The sequence below is a fragment of the Artemia sp. Qi Xiang Cuo genome, chromosome 13 (assembly GCF_049724085.1).
Source record: "Artemia sp. Qi Xiang Cuo chromosome 13, ASM4972408v1, whole genome shotgun sequence".
NCBI lineage: Eukaryota > Metazoa > Arthropoda > Branchiopoda > Anostraca > Artemiidae > Artemia > Artemia sp. Qi Xiang Cuo.
The window spans coordinates 12,165,924-12,185,471 of record NC_142806.1 but is presented as its reverse complement, the minus strand read 5'-3'; the positions used below and the strand labels follow the sequence as shown (position 1 = coordinate 12,185,471).

The 19,548-nt window shown below is 36.7% G+C and overlaps 1 protein-coding gene across 1 annotated transcript in view; it reads left to right on the top strand.

Moving 5' to 3' along the window:
* Positions 1 to 4,465: 4,465 nt before the first annotated feature.
* The window catches only part of smid (nuclear valosin-containing protein-like smid), a 115,020-nt gene continuing 99,937 nt past the window's right edge, over positions 4,466 to 19,548 (top strand). The window contains exons 1-2 of the mRNA XM_089098767.1: positions 4,466 to 4,576; positions 14,677 to 14,800. Coding sequence (XP_088954893.1) covers positions 4,514 to 4,576; positions 14,677 to 14,800 — 187 coding nt within the window. The 5' untranslated portion in view covers positions 4,466 to 4,513. The remainder of the gene's footprint in view (positions 4,577 to 14,676; positions 14,801 to 19,548) is intronic.

Here is a 19,548-nt window from a genome sequence, read left to right as displayed (position 1 = left end):
GAATTTATTCTCTTTGCAAACTTTAATGTCATATAAATTTATTTCAAATGTTGAGGTCCCATCTTACTCAATAAAATATGGGTAATAATAATTTTCAAGAATATCTTATACAGTATATTGATTATCTAAAAGTGTATAAAGAGTGTCAAATATATCTTTCTCTTCACACCATAATATTCCTTCTCAAGATTAGTTTTAAAGGAGGTACAAATGCTATTTAAATGGATAAATTAAGTCTAAAATTAAAATAAAATGAATGATTATGTTAAACCAGTGGTGGTTCTAGGGCTGGGCATGGGATGACGGGGGGGGGGTGATCCCCACTTCTTCTCTGACATCTGAAGCTAAATTCATTTTATTTCATAATTATATACTCCTATGGTATATCTTTCCCCCCTTCCCCTAGATTTTGATGCCTAAAACCACTACAGCGTCAAACTTAAAAATGCCAGATTTTACCATAAACTAAAACAAATCTATCACCCCTTTGAACCCCTAAAGACTAGAGCTTCATTTGTCCTTCACTGAAATAATATGAATTCTGAAGAGTATGAATTATTTGTCAAAGCATCAAAAGCAAAAAATTGAAGATACATTTTTGCATTAAAGTTACTGGAACGAAAAAAACTGGCCCTTTTTAATAGTCAAAATTGATTGGAGGGCACCTAGCCTCCCCCCACCCGTCCCCCAAACACATCCAATCAAACCTTTTAGATAACAATTTTTTCAGTGTAGTTGATTTACAGAAAGAAAATATGTTTTTGAGAAGGACACTCCCCCACAACCCTCAGGGAAAGGTTTTTAAGTTATGCCCTGGGGGCATATAAGGTTTTTATAGAAGACGTTGTCGTAGACACTTCAAAAAAAACTCATTCGATTGGAAATTCAAAGGGCTAGTTCCTTTCTTAATTGTCGAAAGTGATGGTAGGGAAACTAGCCCCCCCCCCCCGCCCCCATGCCCATTATTCCCCCAAACACATCCAATCAAAATTTTGAGATAGCCATATTGTTCAGCGTAGTTGATTTCCAAATAGAAAATATGTTTTTGAGGAGGACACTCCTCCCAACCCCCAGGGCAAGAGTTTCAAGTTATACCCTGAGGGCATATAAGAACGATGTTGGCACAATTTATCATTTATTAATTTTTTCCTTTAGAGCAAAGCACTTCGTATCGAAAAAGTTGTCGTAGAAACTTCAAAAAGGGCTCATTCGATTGGAAATTGGAGTGGCTTTTGCCCTTTTTAATAGTCAAAAGTTATTAGAAGACAACTAACAACCCTTCTACGCCCACCAATTCCCCAAACACATCCAATTAAAATTTCAGATAGCCATAATGCTCAGCTTAGTTGATTTTCAGATAGAAATTATGTTTTTGAGGAGGACAATCCCCCAAAGCATTCAGGGCAAGGGTTGTAAGTTATGCCCTGGGGGCATATAAGGTTTTTATAGAAGGCGCTGTCGTAGAAACTTCAAAAAAAGGCTAATTTGATTGGAAATTCAAAGGGCTAGTGCCCTTTTTAATAGTCGAAAGTGATTAAAGGGCAACTAAAACCCCTCTCACGCCCACCTTTTCCCCAAACCCATCCAATAAAAATTTTGAGATAGCCATTTTATTCAACGTAGTTTTAAGTTCTGTAAATTTGGTCTTTGAGGATGACACCCCCCCCCCCCCCTCACAACCCTCAGTGCAAGGGTTTTAAGTTATGCCCTGGGTGCATATAAAGTTTTTATAGAACGCGCTGTAGTAGAAACTTCAAAAAGGGCTCATTCGATTCGAAATTGATATGGCTAGTGCCCTTTTTAATAGTCGAAAGTATTTGGGAGGCAACTAACACCCCTTCCACGACCACCATTTCCCCAAACACATCCAATCAAAATTTTGAGATATTCGTTTTGTTCCACGCAGCTACAGTTCAGGAAATTATATCTTTGAGCAGGACACTCCCCTCACAGTCTTCAGGGCAGGGGTTATAAGTTATGCCCGGGGGGCATATAAAGTTTTTATAGAACGCGCTGTAGTAGAAACTTCAAAAAGGGCTCATTCGATTAGAAATTGATATGGCTAGTGCCCTTTTTAATAGTCGAAAGTATTTGGGAGGCAACTAACACCCCTTCCACGACCACCATTTCCCCAAACACATCCAATCAAAATTTTGAGATATTCGTTTTGTTCCACGCAACTACAGTTCAGGAAATATCTTTGAGCAGGACACTCCCCTAACAGTCTTCAGGGCAAGGGTTATAAGTTATGCCCGGGGGGCAATCAAAATTTTGAGATAGTCGTTTTGTTCCACGCAGCTACAGTTCAGGAAATTATATCTTTGAGCAGGACACTCCCCTCACAGTCTTCAGGGCAGGGGTTATAAGTTACGCCCTGGGGGCATATAAGTTTTTATTGAAATGTTTGTCGTAGAAACTTAAAAAGGGCTCATTCGATTTGAAATTCAAAGGTCTAGTGCCCTTTTTAATAGTCGAAAGTGATTTGAGGCCAACTAACAACCCTCTGGCGCCCATCTTTTCCCGAAACACATCCAATCCAAATTTTTAGATAACCATTTTGCTCAGTGTTGTGGATTTCCAGATAGTAATTATGTTTTTGAGGAGGATACTCCCCAACAGCCCTCAGGGCAAGGGTTGTAAGCTATTCCCTGGGGACATATAAGGTTTTTATAAAACGTGTCGTCGTAGAAACTTCAAAAAGGGCTAATTAGAATAGAAATTGAAATGGCAAGTGCCGTTTTTAATAGTCGAAAGTGATGGGAAGGCAACTAACACCCATTCCACGCCTACAATTCTTCCAAATATGTCCAATCAGAATTTTGAGATAGCCAGTTGGTTCTACGCAATTTCTAGTTCAGGATATGATACCTGTGAGCAGGAGATTCCCCTTAGAGTCTACAGGGCAACGATTATAATTTATGCCCTGGGGGCATATAAGATTTTTATTGAAATCTTCGTCGTAAAAACTTGAAAAAGAGCTCATTCGATTGGAAATTCAAAGGGCTAGTGCCGTTTTTAATAGTCGAAAGTGATTAGAGATCAACTAACCCCCCTCTCACACCCACCTTTCCCCAAACAGATCCATGCAACTAAAGTTTTGATAAATAAACGAAATCAACCTAATCTTTCTGAATATCCTATATACAATCTTGCTGCGTTTTACGGAAATGCATAATTTGACCCTGCACAGATTTTGTGAACACAAAGTATGCAATTGCTTGGAAACTTGTATTTCTAGCACAAGAAATCGCAGCTACGTTTGCACTATTTGACATACAATAAGTTTCAACCCTCTCACTAATAGCAACTAACAGACTATAGAATTTGATTTTCAAGCTTTCGTAGATTAAAATCTTTTAAAAATTTGGCCAATAATTTCGCTACTCTCGAGCCCTTACTTTGTAGACTCTGTGATTTGTGGAGGATTACAATTTGAACAAGGTATATTTTTGCAGAAAGGACGCATCAATATACTTCGAAATTGCGTCTATGATATGGTAAAATCGCAGTTACCTTTGCAATCATCGTAAAGAAAATGAGTTTTAATCCACTTGCGGCCGTTGAACCTTTGTTTTATTTGTTGAACTTGCGGCTGTTGCAATTATCTTACAGAAAATGAGTTTCAATCCGCTTGCGTCTGTTGAACTTTTGTTATTGCTACGTAGAAGCAGAAAATGGCTATATTGAAGCACACAAACAATTGAATAACGAGCTATTTATTTGATTTCTGAAGACGTTTTCATCACATTTGTTGGAAATTCCAACGCACACTAATTTGCTTTTTTTCACAAAAGGAGTGGTAAAAAAATCGTCTGCAATCCATAAAATCATTGCAGTTTTTCACAAACGCTTGCGGTGCGTTTTGCGCACCAAATCGCCGCACTGATAAAACTGCAGAGTCTGTTAATATAAGGGCTTAAAAAGGTAAAAATTTAAATTTGAGAAACGATGTTGATTCCATTCAACCATACACTCAGCATCTTTTGATGTTAAGAAGAAGAAAGAGAGTAAGTTAAAAATAAGTTATATTCCATTCTTAGAATGGATTGTGGGCTCTGGTAATACTATAGTGGATAATTTGCTGCTAAAACAGTCCAGTGCACCTCATCCTCACCTGACAAATTTTTCTCCTTCGATATCTCTTCCCAGATCTTTCGAATCAAATTTGATCTTTTATGATTAAGATGACTTTTTTCATAAATGCCAGGATGGAATTTGATAAAATAAGCCTTTCAATTGCCTCCATGTTCTTTTCTTCCGAAATGTGCAAGCGTTTCCACCGCATGCGTTGCATTTTTTCAGCACATGTGTCTTGCAAAGTGCCGCAAGAATGAGCAGAAAGGTATGCACGCGTTCCTCCGAAAAACGTATACCGTGGCGGTTTCCCGCAGATCCATACCCTGTTTTACCATGAGATTTAGCCGTAAAATCAATTTATAGATGGCCAAACAAGTGTAGTCCGTAGCAATGAAGAAATGTTTAGGCTATATAAATAAAAATAAAACATCATTTAATGAACAGATCAGTAAAATCTGCTTACTTTCTTGACACGCGATTAGTCCCAAGGGTTCAAGAGGTATTCTTTCATTTTTGGGATGTCTTTGTCAAGATTTCTATAACTGTAACCAATTTGCTTCTAAGGAGTGTAATTTTATATAGGCTAAGCTACACGAAAATTTAGAAAAAAGAGGAAGAATTTTTTTGGATTGCTGAATCAACTCCAACACATATGTCACTATAAATAAAAATTAATATTGCTAATGAATGAGCAGTATATAATTTTTTGCTGTCTAGGTTAGACTAGGGCCTATGGTAAGAACTAAAAGACTAGCCTATGGTAATTTGACAGTTAGCCTAATCACTGCTTCAACACTTTAAGTCACTGTGAAATGCCTATAATAGCCTACCACCCAGCAATTTGATTTGGTAAATATTGAGAAGTGCATATTATTAACCTACAAATAAAATGAACATACCACCAGCTAGTTGCCATTTTTATGTTCTTTCTGAATATAGTAATTGGTTTTCTTGCAAGTTCAGTTTAAGCCTTTTTTGAATCCTTCGAAATGATAATTTCTTTAAGCATTGATTTTTCACAATTATGTTGGGTAAAAAATTCAAAACATTCTCCATATTTTCATCCACCATGTTTCTTCTGTCAGCTTTGATATTTTTTTTATGTATAGATTGAAATGATAGTTTTGCAAAAAAAGTAATTGTTATATTCAGAAAGAGCATAAAAATTAGTATCTAGTGGTATGTTCACTTTATTTGTGGGTGAATAATGTGAAATGCTCAATTTCCTAATGAGTATAACCTGTGATTAGCCTAGTTTAGCTTGAAGTGCAGGGTAGCCTAGGTTAGGCTATGCTATAGGCATATAGCTCTTAACAATTAGAAATACAATGACAATTAAGAGTAGAACCTAATCTTCAACCCACACTTTATGTTTTTGGTTATATGTCTTGAAAGAATATTCAGATAGCCAACAAAGAGACTTACCTCATTAATCAGATTTCATCCTGAATTCAAATATGACATTCATTTTTGTTTCAAATTTGATTTTGGCCCTTTACAGACCCTAAGATGATACCCTTTTCTCTTATTTTAGGTATGGCTCATATACTTGAGTCAGCATAAATCTTGTCAAAACTGGTTTACCCATAATTTTTTTTTGAGGAAGCTTCATCCAAGTTTATGAACAAGACATTCAACTAAAATATTTAGATAGGGGGGAGGTGCAGCAAGGGCTCTGGCAGAAAATTTTCCAGCAGGGGGGGGGCAGATGCCAAAATAGCAGTGGTGGTTTGGTGACAGTTTAGGTGGCTTAGGGCACCAAACTATGACTTTATCCCAAAGAGGATGGAGTTGCAATCAATTTAAAATCCTAAGAAGCTAATTGATTTAAAAGTATCAATAACTATATTTTAGGCTTCTTAGTTGCAAAACAAGTAATTCCACACAGTGGTAGTTCTGGATTCAACCAAGTTCATTTGCTTTATTCTTAATGAAATTATGCTATGTTTGGTGATCTGTAATTGTGTATCAGCTATAATGAGGGGGTTGTGAGTAATTGTTTAGGTGGGGGTAGGGTTGATTCCTACAAAAGTGCATCTTAATTGACAAACTGCTTACTCTTCATTAGGCTTCAGATAAATGTTGAAAGAGGAAAGGGGGAGACAGAATTAATTGAAATGTTTCTCTACACAGCTAATATGTCCCATATCTACAAGCACAGAGGTAGAAAAAGCAAGGCAGGTCATAGTCAGCCCCACCATGAAATTTCTTTGGGGTAACAAATACTGCTAGGAACTTAGTTTTCAGCAATTTTCAATGGTAATATTTTTTTTTCTATTTATATGAAGTATTTCAGTGTATTTAAAAAGAATATGTAATATATTTGTAAACAAGAAAATCCTATTTTAGATGTTGTGATGGCTTCAGTTATGTAGAATGTCAAAAGTCTTACAGAATTTCCATCCATACAAACAATAATCCTCCTTTTCATCCAACCAAAAGTCTTTAGTAGTAATATAAACAAGGACTTATCACCAAAATTACTATTCATTGCCAATTTTTTAAGTATATTCAAATTTTATCCAAAATTGAAATTGCAAATTTAAATGTAGCATGGTACTAATCAATGTACAATTATTGATTTACATGTTTTAAAAGCAATTGACTATGGATTTAAGGGACCAGTTCCTCAAATTATATCTAGGTTAGGCCTTGGTATGATTTGGAAAACAATCAGAAACTAAATAAAAAAAATTAGCTTTTCAACTGAAAACAAGGAGCAGATTTGAAACTTGCTCCTTACTTTAATTCAGAAACCTTTTCTATTTGTTTAATTATATTTCACAAAACAATAAAGTTTTATGGATACAATACTTTTGGTAATACTGTTTTGCTTTTGATAGGTAATCAAACAGTTTGTGGCAATGAACTGTAACTTACAGCAACCTGGCTCAATAGTAACCAAAACTCTAAAAGCAGAATTTTGATGCCAATAGATATGTCAAAAGAATTGACTTATTATGCTGATTCCAAATATATTAGTTTACTGTTACCCATCAAAAGCTACAAGCCTGAAAAAAATTTGTCTTATTTTCAGAAAAAGGGGGAAAGACCCTGTTGAAGTCATATAATTTTAGTGAAAATCACACCATCAGATTCAACATATCAAAGAACCCTACTATAGATGTTTCAAGCTCATATTTGCAAAAACATGGAATTTTGAACTTTTTACCAGAAGAAAAACCATGGATGCATGTTTATTTGTCTTTTTTTTTTTGTTTTTTTTCCCCAGAGGTGATCATATTGACCCAGTGGGCCTAAAACGTGGGGATAGGGCTCATTCTAATGGAAATGAACATTTCTTGTGCGCTTTTTAAGTGACCAAAAAAGTTGGAGGGGAATTAGGCCCCCTCATGTCCTTTTTTTCTAAAATTGTCTGATCAAAATTTTGAGATAGCTTTTTTCTTCAGCATAGTTGAAAGGCCCAATAACTATGTCTTTGGAGATGAAATGACCCCCTACAGTCCCTGGGGAAAGGTTTTAAGGTTATAAAAATTGCCCTTTGTTTTATTTTTTATTGGGAAGTATGAATACGTTTTTTGAGTGGGGAGGACAAATTTTCAATGGAGAGGATGGTTTCCAGGGAGTGAAATTTTCAGGGGAAATTTTACACTGGGTAAATTTGCCAGATTTCATATACAAAATTTCTTTATATGTCTTGCTTTCTCTTTACCAATTCAATTTTATGCATGGAGATGTTAAGGGTAATTTTCCGGAGTAAATTTTCGCTGGGATTGATTTGTCTAGAGGATATTTCTATGTGGAGAGAGGTTTCTCCATGGGGATGGAACCAGGTATCCTGGCCTTATTTAAAAAATGATCAGAAATAAAAAAAGTTTTTTCTACTGAAAATAAGGAGCAACATTAAACTTCAAACAAACAGAAATTATTATCATATGAGGGGGGTTGTCCCCTCTTCAACATCTTGCTCTGTGGTAAAGTTTAAATTTTGTCCCAATTCTTTAAAAATGATTCCTAAAACACAAGGGTCATTTAATTAGAACAATGAGTAACTTTTTTTAAAGTGCCAAAAAACTGTACCTTGAAGAGCAACATGTTGAGGAGGGAGAACGCCCCTCATATACATAATCATTTCTGTTCATTTTAAATTTTAATGTTGCTCTTTAATTTCAGCAAAATTAAGATATACACTTCCAGCATTAAGTTCTGTTGAGCAATGCTGAAGTGTTGGACAGATATTTTTTAACAATATCAACAGTTTTAAACTTGGTTATCAAACACCAAAATATTTAATGCCTTTGGACTCAGTGTTTATAAAAAGTAATGCATTATCAAAGTAGTTGGTTCAAATTAAAACATTAAAACTAAGATTAAGAAAATCAAATTAAAATCTTTAATTCAATATTTTTAATTAAATTTTGAATGCCAAAAGCCAGTATATTTGACACCTTTGTACTTCATAACTGTAAAAAATTAAATCTTTTTCAAATTGACAAATAGATAAATACAATCACTTCTAGAAACAAAAAAAAATATGATAATAAAATGCAAAACTTATCTGTTCAGGGGGAAAATACAGAAATTCTTAGCATTCTGTTCAGGGGAAACATTTCTGATTATAGTGGCTTCATATATCAGCTCATGGGTACTCTTGCAATGCAAGCAAAAGTGGACGGCATTTTCTTACCAAAATTGCCCTTATTAAGTTGTTTTCTTAGTGTTTTCTACATTTAAACAAACTTTGTTATGTTCTAATAACTGCGCTAATTCCTTATAAACAAATACATATTTAGGATTACCATAAAAAGCTGTTTCTTTGACTGAATATAATCAATAGTTAGACTCTTATGCTTTTGTTATTGACAAGGATCACTATTTATTTACCATTGATTACTATGAAGAATTTTTTTTTTTGCTCCAACCAAATTATATAGAAAAACTATTTGTTGAAAACTGGTTAGGGGTTACTTAGTCACAAATTAGAACTTATATTTTCCTTATTATGGTTCAAAATCTTTGGCAGGCAGCCAACAATGGGACAACAAACATTTTTTAATAGTTTTTCTGTATTCTGCTCCATTTTCTTTGGTTTCCTTATAATTACTTTATAGTCCAAAATTTTTAGGGGGGGAGGGACATGCCCCCCCCCCTTGCCAGTGCCCATGAGGTGCAGGGATGCAATTCTGAGGGTTAGGCCTATATATACTATATTTAGAAAGAACCCTGAATTCAGAATACAGTGGTATGTTTCTTTTTTTCTTATTTGATTTGTGCTCTATATTATACCTCTACCCATGTTACTTGATGTGGCTTAAAAACACTTTCTAAATTTACTATTTTCTACCATTGTAAATTTCATTTTCATGTGTTAAAGGACCCTCAAGAAAAAACTTTTTCACTTGTGCTTGCTATTGAAACTAGGATATCACATAGAAAAAATAACTGTAGGACTCCATTGGAACTAGTGTTTCAGATCACTATCACTAATACCTTTTTGGCCTTACTACTAAGGTCTTTTAGGTCTTACTAATAAGATCTTTTTGGTCTTATTGATAATTAACACAACTTACTAAGGCCTTTTAGGAAAGAGCAATCTTTTAATCTTGGAAGTAAATCTTTCATTTTGTAAGATAAAAAGTGATTACATAAGAAATACTTCTATAGATTGCAGGACAATCAAAAATGAGCTGGAATGCAGTGGCCAAAAGAGTTTGGCCACTCCTTCTTCAAGGGGATGTTGACCAGTAACATCCTAACCTAAAAAACAGGATAATTACCCTTCAGAAAAAGCACATGTCAGTCAAACTAACATCAAAACTCAAAACACTGCCTTTCAGTACTGCTTAGACATGCAAAGAAAGTGGTAAAACCCAAAGAAGTTCTGGAAATATGTATCCAGTAAAGGGAATAGTAGACAGTCAGTAGAAAAACTATGCAGATGATAGTAAGGAGGCAATCAACTTGAAGGATGTTGCTGAACTCCTCAATAGGCAATTTTCATTGGTTTTCACCCATGCACTAGATGGTCCCCTTCCTAACAGGCCATCCTGTGACACTTCTAACCTGATGTCACCTATTCAACTATACCCTCCAGTTGTCCAAAACTAACTTGACATGCTAGATGTCAACAAGTATTGTAGTTCTAATTTCTTGCACCCAAGAATATTGCTTAAGCTTGGTAAAGAAATGGCATAGCCACTGTTTAATATGTTCCAACTATCATTTGACTCATACAAATAACAATTTACAAATTACTTGTACAAAGTACAAATTATATTCCAACTCTTAGAAATCATAGGGTTTAGAACCCTACTCAGATTAATTTCTGCTCGTTTTAAGTTTGAATTATTTTAATTTCTGTTAGTTTTGGGTTACATTTATTTATTAATACTGATTTGTGGTAGTTGTATGCTTGGTAGATTATTTGATAAAATTTTTGTTTATTTTTGGTTTAATGGAGTTCTTAACTTTTTTTTTGAAAAACGTATTTTGTGCAAAAAGTTTTTTTAATTAATTTCTGTTCATTTTATATTGATACAGTCTTTTTCAGGGAGAAAGAGTGAGCCTCTTCTGAAGTTAAACAACCATCCCTTCCATAAACACCTTTAATACCCCCTGGGCATAATTTACAACTCTTGCTCCTAGTCTCTGGGGTTTGTTTCAACCCCAAAAGCCTTGTTATATGATATTTAGACTATTTTGAATTGGATTGCTATCTGAAAATTTCTATTAGACACACTCCAGGACAGTATGACGTGCGTGTAGGGGGGAGAGGGTAGCTGCCCTCTGATCACTTTGACTCTTAAAAAGGGGACTATATTGTCTGATTACCAATCCAATGAGCCCCCTTTGAAGTTTATATGACCACACTTTCTGTAAAAACCCTATATGTCCCCAGGACATAACTCACAACCCTTGCCCTGAGGGCTGGGGGGATTTGTTATCCTCGAAGACATAATTTCCAGAACTTTCTGATAGGCTTAAAAAATGGCTATATCGACATTTTGATTGCAAGTGTTTGGGGAAATGATAGGCGCGGTGAGAGACATTTGCCCTCTGATCACTTTTGACTAATAAAAAGGCACTAGTCCTCTCAATTTCCAATCAAATGAGCCCTTTTTGAAGCTTCTACAACAAAAATGTCTATAAAAACGTTACATGCCACAAAGTCATAACTTGCGACCCTTGTCCTGAGGGTTATGGGGGGAGGGTTGTCATCCTCAAAGACATAATTTCCAGACCTTTCAACTATGTTGAACAACATGGCTATCTGAAAATTCTGATTGGATGTGTTTGGGGAACCAGTGAGTGTGAGAGGGGGGTTAGTTACCCTCCAATCACTTTTGACTATTAAAAAGCCCTCTCAATTTCCAATTGAAGGAGCCCCTTTTGAAGTTTCTATGACAATGCTATCTATGAAAACCTTATATGCCCCCAGGGCATAACTTACAACCCTTGCCCTTGGGGCTCTTGGGGGTTTGTCATCCTCAAATACATAATTTCCAGAACTTTCAACTATGTTGAGCCAACTGGCTATCTCAAAATTTTGATTGGATGTGTTTAGGGAAATGGTGGGCGTGAGAGGGGGGTTAGTTGCTCACTTTTGACTATTAAAAAGGGCACTAGCCCTTTCAATTTGCAATCAAATGAGCCCTTTTTGAAGTTTCTATGACAAAACTTTCTATAAAAACCATATATGACCCCAGGGCATAACTTACAACACTTGCCCTGAGCATTGTGGGGGGGGGAGGGGAAGGTGTCATCCTCAAAGACCTAATTTTCAGAATGTTGAACAAAATAGATATCTCAAAATTTTAATTGGATGTGTTTGGGGAAATGGTGGGTGTGAGAGGAGGGTTAATTGTTCTTCAATCACCTTCAACTATTAAAAAGGGCTCTAGGCTTTTCAATTTCTAATTGAATGAGCCCTTTTTGAAGTTTCTACAACAACTCCTTCTATAAAAACTTCATATGCCCCCAGGGCATAACTTACAACCCTTGCCCTTAGGGCTGTTGAGGGGGGGATTGTCATCCTCAAAGACCTAATTTCCAGAACTTTCTACTACATTAAAAAAAATGGCTATCTCCAAATTTTTATTGTATGTGTTTGGGGAAATGGTGGGCATGAGAGGGGGGTTAGTTGCCCTTTAATTACTTTGGACTATTAAAAAGGGCACTAGCCATTTCAATTTCCTATCAAATAAGCCCTTTTGAAGTTTCTACAACAACGCTGTCTATAAAACCTTATATAACCCCAGGGCATAACTTACAACCTTTGCCCTGAGGTTGGTGGGGGGTTGTCATCCTTAAAGACCTATTTTCCTAAAACTTTCAACTATGTTGAACAAAATGGCTATCTCAAAATTTGATTGGATGTGTTTGGGGAAAAGTTGGGCAAGAGAGGGGAGTTAGTTGCCCTCCAATAATTTTTGACTATTAAAAAGAGCACTAGCCCTTTGAATTTCCAATCAAATGAGCCCTTTTTGAAGTTTCTACAACAAAGCTTTCAATAAAAACCTTATATGCCCCCAGGGCATAACTTATAACCCTTGCCATAAGGACTGTGGAGGGAGTTTCCTGCTCAAAGATATAATATCCAAAACTTTCAACTACATTGAACAAAATGGCTATCTCAAAATTTTGATTGGATGTGTTTGGGGAAATGGTGGGCTTGGACTTTCGACTATTAAAAAAGGTACTAGCCATTTTAATTTCCAATTGAATGAGCCCATTTTGAAGTTTCTACGACAACGCTTTCTATGAAAACCTTATATGCCCCCAGGGCATAACTTATAACCCTTGCCTTGAGGGCTGTGGGGGGGGGGGTTGTCAGCCTCAAAGACATAATTTTCAGAAATTTTAACTATGTTGAACAAAATGGCTATCTCAAAATTTTGATTGGATTTGTTTGGGAAAAGGTGGGCGTGAGAGGTTAGTTGCCCTCCAATCACTTTTGACTATGAAAAAGGACACTAGCCCTTTGAATTTCCAATTGGATGAGATCTTTTTGAAGTTTCTATGACAATGCTTTCTATAAAAATCTTATATTCCCCGGGCATAACTTACAACCCTTGCCCTGAGGGTTGTGGGGAAGTGTCCTTCTCAAAAACATAACTTCTATCTGAAAATCCACTATGCTGAACAAATCTCAAAATTTTGATTGGATGTGTTTGGGGAAATGGTGGGCATAGAAGGGGTGCTAGTTGCCTTCCAATCACTTTTGACTATTAAAAAGGGCACAAGCCTCTCCAATTTTGAATCGAATGAGCCCTTTTCGAAGTTTCTATGACAGCTCCTCTGATACAAAGTGCCCTGGGCTAAAGGAAAAAAGAAAATAATACATTGCGCCAACATTGTTCTTTACTTAGGCAGCGCTATTGTGCTGCCTATGATAAACTCAGGCACAATATTGGCCAGTTAAATATACCATAGCTAAGTTCAGTATTCTTCGCTTTTGCAACAACAATCCCCATCAGCACTGCACAGTATCCAATCCCAATTTGCCATCAAATTCAGTGGTAAAGACAGGTTCTGAAGAAAGAGATCTAGAAGTGCTGATGGATAGGCAACATAAATTCCATGGCTGTTGTCACCTAGCAAATTTAATCCCTTGGTCTTCTCAAATGTGCCATAACTAGCTGCTCCCATGCAGTCTTTCTAAGGCTATAGTTAGACCTGTTTTGATACATGGTTCACCTTCCCTCCCTATAAGAATGATACTAACCTAATTTTTAACACCATAGAGTGTATAGCTGGCCTACAATGAGCCATCTTTCAAGTTTCTGTGACAATCTTTCAATATGATGGGGTCAGAAAAGAAAGTAGAGGAGCAGTACATATATATATATATATATATATATATATATATATATATATATATATATATATATATATATATAAGGCTATAGTATATTCCTGTTTGAAGGCAGAAAATCAGTGATTCATCAATTTTTTTTTTTTGGGGGGGGGGGCAAAGTTGGGGCCAATTTTCCCAAATCAAGTAATAAAGGAAAAGTGGGCCATTTAGTACCATAAGGGCAAAGATATACTGAAGAAAACTGACCTGTTTCTCTGGATGCTTGAATTATGCAGGCTTATCTTAGTTTTGACAAGCTTTTTTTTACACAAACTAAATGTTAGCTGGGAGGGGGGGAATGAGATCTGGAGGGGGAAGTTGGTCCCCCCCTCCCTGCCCCATAGCAAATTATGCCCCTGCAGAGAATCAGGAGATCAATACCTCTGCTATGTGGACCATTTTCTGCATTTGAAAAAATGTAAATAAATACTATTGCATTAAATATAAACCTTGGTATGATTTTTAAATCTTCCCTTTGGGCTGTATGGATTTTTCAACATTCTACTGTTCTGATGAAAAGCCCATCTTCGAAATTTCAATTTGATGCCATCTGGATTTATAGAGGCACAAAGGACATTGGGGGTTTGGGAGTTTTTCCCCAATTGGTTTTGCCCTCAAAATGGCCCTTGATCTTTTAGTTTGTGATTATTTGAGCTCTTCTCTAAGTTCTGTGGCTACCAGTTCTGTATGGTGAGGCCAGAAAAACAAATGCTTGAGAGATACATAACTTTTTACTAAGTAAAAACTGTTGTATTGACTATGATCTTTGTATTTTCTTTCAGTATCTAGACCAGAATCCACAGAAGAAGAATGTCCATGTTCCCTTACTGGCAGAAACACTAAGGAGAAAATATCCAGAGTATAATAGAAAGAAAATAGGACCGTTTATAATGTCAGTTCAAAAAGGTAGTTACTATGTATTTTTTATCCTTTCTGTCATAACTTAGCACTTATATTCCAATTACTAATATGTTTGATACTTAGTCTGTTTGTAAAAAAAAAAAAAAAAAAAAAAAAAAAAAAAAAAAAGAACAGGAAGTTATTCATGTTTTTTTATGTCATTGATGCTTTGAATATTCCATAATATATTTTAGTCAGGGGTGCTGTTTCGGGGGGCAGGGCAAGCGGGGGGAGTTGCCCTCCAATAATGCAGAGAAAAAATTATTATATATCCCATGCCCCTTGACTATCCAGATATGGACCTCTCCCCCTCCCCCAATAAAATACTGGAGATTCAAACCTGGTTTTAGTCAAACTTCAAATCTGAAAAATGTATGGGATGAATTAAAAGAACACTTTTTGCTATAATACATACTATATTATGTAATATACTTATTTCTCTAATCTGGATTTGGATGAAGATGGTAGAGAAGTGCCAAATTTCTTTGACTGAACCTGTACTGTCCTGGATTGTGTGAATTTTTCTACTCCTAAGATCCTTTGTATTTTGCAGCATCTTGATGTGACCAAAGCCACAGGTAATGACAACATACCAAATGTTCTCCTCAAATCCTGTAGTGGCGAACTAGCTGGACCATTATCATTGTTTTTCTGGGTTGGCTTTTGCTCTGGAACCTTCCCACAAACATGGAAATCTGCCCGTGTTATACCTTCCTTAAAGCCAGATGGTGATCCAACAAGCTTGGGCTCCTATAGGTGCATTAGCCTCCTCTCCTGCGTTGGCAAACTCTCTGAAAGCATCTCCAATATAACATTTCAACGGTTCCTGGAATCAAATGACCTTGGTAATTGCCAATATGTATTCCAGTGGAAACACTCTACATTAGACTGTCTAGCAGCCCAACATCAGGGGTGGACTGAACTTCTGGCAATAGGGCATGTCATTAGGTTATTGTCATTTGACATTGCCAAAGCTTCCAACAGAGTATGGCACTGTGGCCTGCTAAAGAAACTCCATGCATACTGTGTTTGTGAATGTCTGTTAAGAGTGATTGAGAGCTTTCTTTGAGATTGTTCACTGCATCTTGTCCTTGACAGCTTTATTTCCTGCAAATATTCAGTGAAAGTAGGGGTTCCCAAGGCAGTGTCTTGGGACCTCTACTCTTCCTTATCTACATAAATGACATAAGGGACAACCTTGCAAGATGGCTCTTTCTAAAATCAAAAAGTGGTCTGATACATGGATGATCAACTTTGATGCATTGAAAACAAAGGAGCTTCTTATTACCTGATCAAAGGTGCCATTTGACCACCCCAGTTTCATTTTCAAAAATGAAACTGTTCAGAGAGTTGACAAGCGTTGTCTACTGGAGATTTATCTCTCCACCATCTCTCTTGGAATATCCACCTCGATTGTGTGAGAACCTCCTGTGCAAGAAAGCTAGGAGTTACTCTTTGCTGCAAAAGCCTTCTTCCATCCAGCTTCATTATCCCACTTTACAAGTCCTGCGTCAGACCCACAGCTGAATATGGATGCCCCCTATATGTTGGTGCCCCAATAACGCTGTTGGTACCAATCCAGAAGATCCGGAATTGGGCAAACAGGTTAGGCTGTGCCTCTACACATGACTTGCTCCAGCCTCTAAATGAAAGGTTTGATGTATCGTCAATGGGTTTTTTCTACAAGTAGATTAATTCGCCTTCCTCAGACAAGCTCTCTCACATTGTTCCTCCCTTTGTCCAACCGACAAGACATACGCGAAGGCACACATCTCTGTCCAATTATCTAAAGGAGGACGCGCCAAGAACCGAGTACTTGAGGTCGAGCTTCATATGGCATTGCACTTCTATCTGGAACAATCTTCCTGGGAATATTATTCCTGCAAATCCCTCTATTGACTCTTCCAAAAGAAGGTTCAACAGACATTTAAAACCTTGAGGTTTTGGAACGAGGTAAGTGAATAGTAGCATATCAGATACCTGGGGCTTTGAATATAGAAATAAAAAACAACTTATATTCTTATATAATAGGTGTGCTGCTGTGTTGGCCTCAGGTGGCTTGGTGCTGTGGTGAGTTGTTAGTAGCAATAGTAGTATATTCTTTCGAAAATGTGATCTGCAAGCATTTTGATAGTGGTTTCTGCAAGTTTCGCAAACAATACAAGTTTCTATATACATTTTCGTCAGTTTATTTCGGGAGTTTGTGTGTCTTATAAGTGTATTTTGACCATGTTGATCTTTGTTCTGTTTTATCTTGTATTGATGAGTCGTGTACATTTTCTCATGCATATTAAGTATTGGAGCGCAGGTTTCAAAACCAACGTTTTTTAGAGCAACGCCGAAAGTATCCACGATCCCCCTCCCCTTGTTCGTGGGCCATTCGACTTTCAGTCTTACCCCCCTGTATTCCGGTTACAGAGCAGTATACCTCAGGAATCCATCCCTACAAACAATTCTCCGCCCCCATTACGTACGTGTGCCCCGTCAGTCCCCCCCCTCCCCGCACGTCCCTCAATTTGGACCCTCCCCAAACCCCCCCTCACTCATATTCCTCCCAAAAATCCACTTCCTTTCGACTCCTTTCTTCTCCGTGCGTCCAAGAAGTTACCGGCCAGTTCTGGACTCCACCCGTTATTTGCCGAAACAAACCCAACCCCTCCCCTCTCAGACACCCCCCCACCGTACTTCCCTCCCTCAGCATCATCTTGCCCCCCGACCTCCCCATTTAAAGAACACTCCCAACTTGACTTTTTCCCAGATCACCAGGAAACGTTTCTCCCTTCCCTTGCACTTTATCCCCCCTGGCTACCCTACCAGTATGACTCTGGTTTAAGAGTAACCGGGCAGAATGATCCTCTTTTAACACCTCCATGCAGAGTTTCTAAAACTTCAGATAGTTACCGCTGTTTAGAGTCTCCGCTAGTATCTGCTCAATTAAATTCAATTGTATTTGATAAAGATGGATTTGATCCGCCTGTCCCTTGTTCTTAATATCGGACTTTATCCTCCCTCAAAACTTACACTAGAACCCCCGACCCCAGCTTTGAGATACAAAAAGTAAAGTGTAAAAACTGTGCCTTCACAAGTCGCTTTAGATTCCCCAAACTTTTCTTGAGCAGCGCTGAAAGCATTAACTTTGAAAAACTCAATGAATTAGACACCCTTTCTAAAATATATAGATTAGATGTAATGGCTATTAATAAAGTCCAAGCTCAAAATTTGCACATGTTAAAGATTAACAATTTTTCTCAATTTATTAAACTCAGACCAGAAAACCACCCTCTGGGTAAGAAAGGTGGCGGAATTCTGTTCTTTATCCGTAATGATTTATATCCAAGTGGAATCCCAATTCCGTGTCTTAATCCCGTTGATGAAGTTATGTGGGTGTGTGTTCGACCTAAAGTCTTGCCGCGTCCTTTTAATTTAATTGTCCTTTGTTGTTTTTATTACTCCCCTAATCAGAGATCCGCTGACAAAAAAAATTTTATCGAAAAATTACAAGCAAGTGCTGACTTTGTACTATCAAAATACCCAAATGCAGGAATTTTCCTGATGGGTGACGCAAACGATATAAGACTTGATTCTACATGTAACGCACAGTTTATAGACAGTAAGCTTATCGCAGATAATTTCTGGTCTTCGGTCTCGGTGCGAACAAAAAGCTCCTCCCACTTGTTTCTGCCTTAGCGGATTAGTCTGTTATCGTCAATCACTGAGAAATGGTTACCAAGTGCATTATTCGTAATAGCGAAAGCAGAAAAAAACTTGGTGAGCCAGCCAAGTGGTTTGCAAGCGTCCCATCTCACAGGTATGACTTAATTTATATACAAATTATGAATTAATCTTTTATTTACCTGGACTCGCCTGATCGGCCTATGTAAGATTTTAGACCAAAGGGGGCGGGGGGTTGATGAAATGTGTGAAAATAAGGAATTTTTCTTCTTCTAATAACTGATGGAGTAGGTGTGATGGTTTCAGGGGCGGATCCAGGATTTTTTAGGGGGGGGGCGCAAAATAGGTTGATCCGCCAAACATAATCAATCAAATATGGCTTGAGTGCAAAGACCTGAATTGGGAAACTGGCTGCGAGGACTTCCCCTTTGAACAGTTTATAAGATTTTTTTTGCGCACACGTGCATATTACGAAGTAAAATTTAAGAATCGAGAAGTCGAGAGACGTACCTATCAAGGAAAATAAACTAGCAAGTAATTATTTTGGTTTTATTAGTATAAATACTTTATTATCTCTTTTTTTGAACAAAGGGGTAATTTTTTTTAAAGTTTATTTAAAATAAAACTTTTAAAAGTGAAATATCAATGCGAAGTACCAAACATCATAATCAAATGTCATCGTTTTATGGCATTGTTCAAATAAAACTTATTTTTTACTTGATTATCGTCGTAAATTTATTCCTTGTCTTTCTTTCCATTCTTAAACCAATGTTATATTTACCTTTTGCATTAGTACAGCCCACTATATATACATTCATATAAATTTATATGCAGTGTTACCGCCATACCAATTATTCTCCTTTCCTTTTTTATTCTTTAGTAATAATTTCTGGTCGTTTTGAGTTTGAATTATTGTAGGCTTCTATTTCTACTGATCTTAAGTTTAATATGGCCTTTACTATTCTTAAAAAAAACTTTCTTTTTCGTAAAGTTTTCGTAGTATATATGTATATATATATATATATATATATATATATATATATATATATATATATATATATATATATATATATATATATATA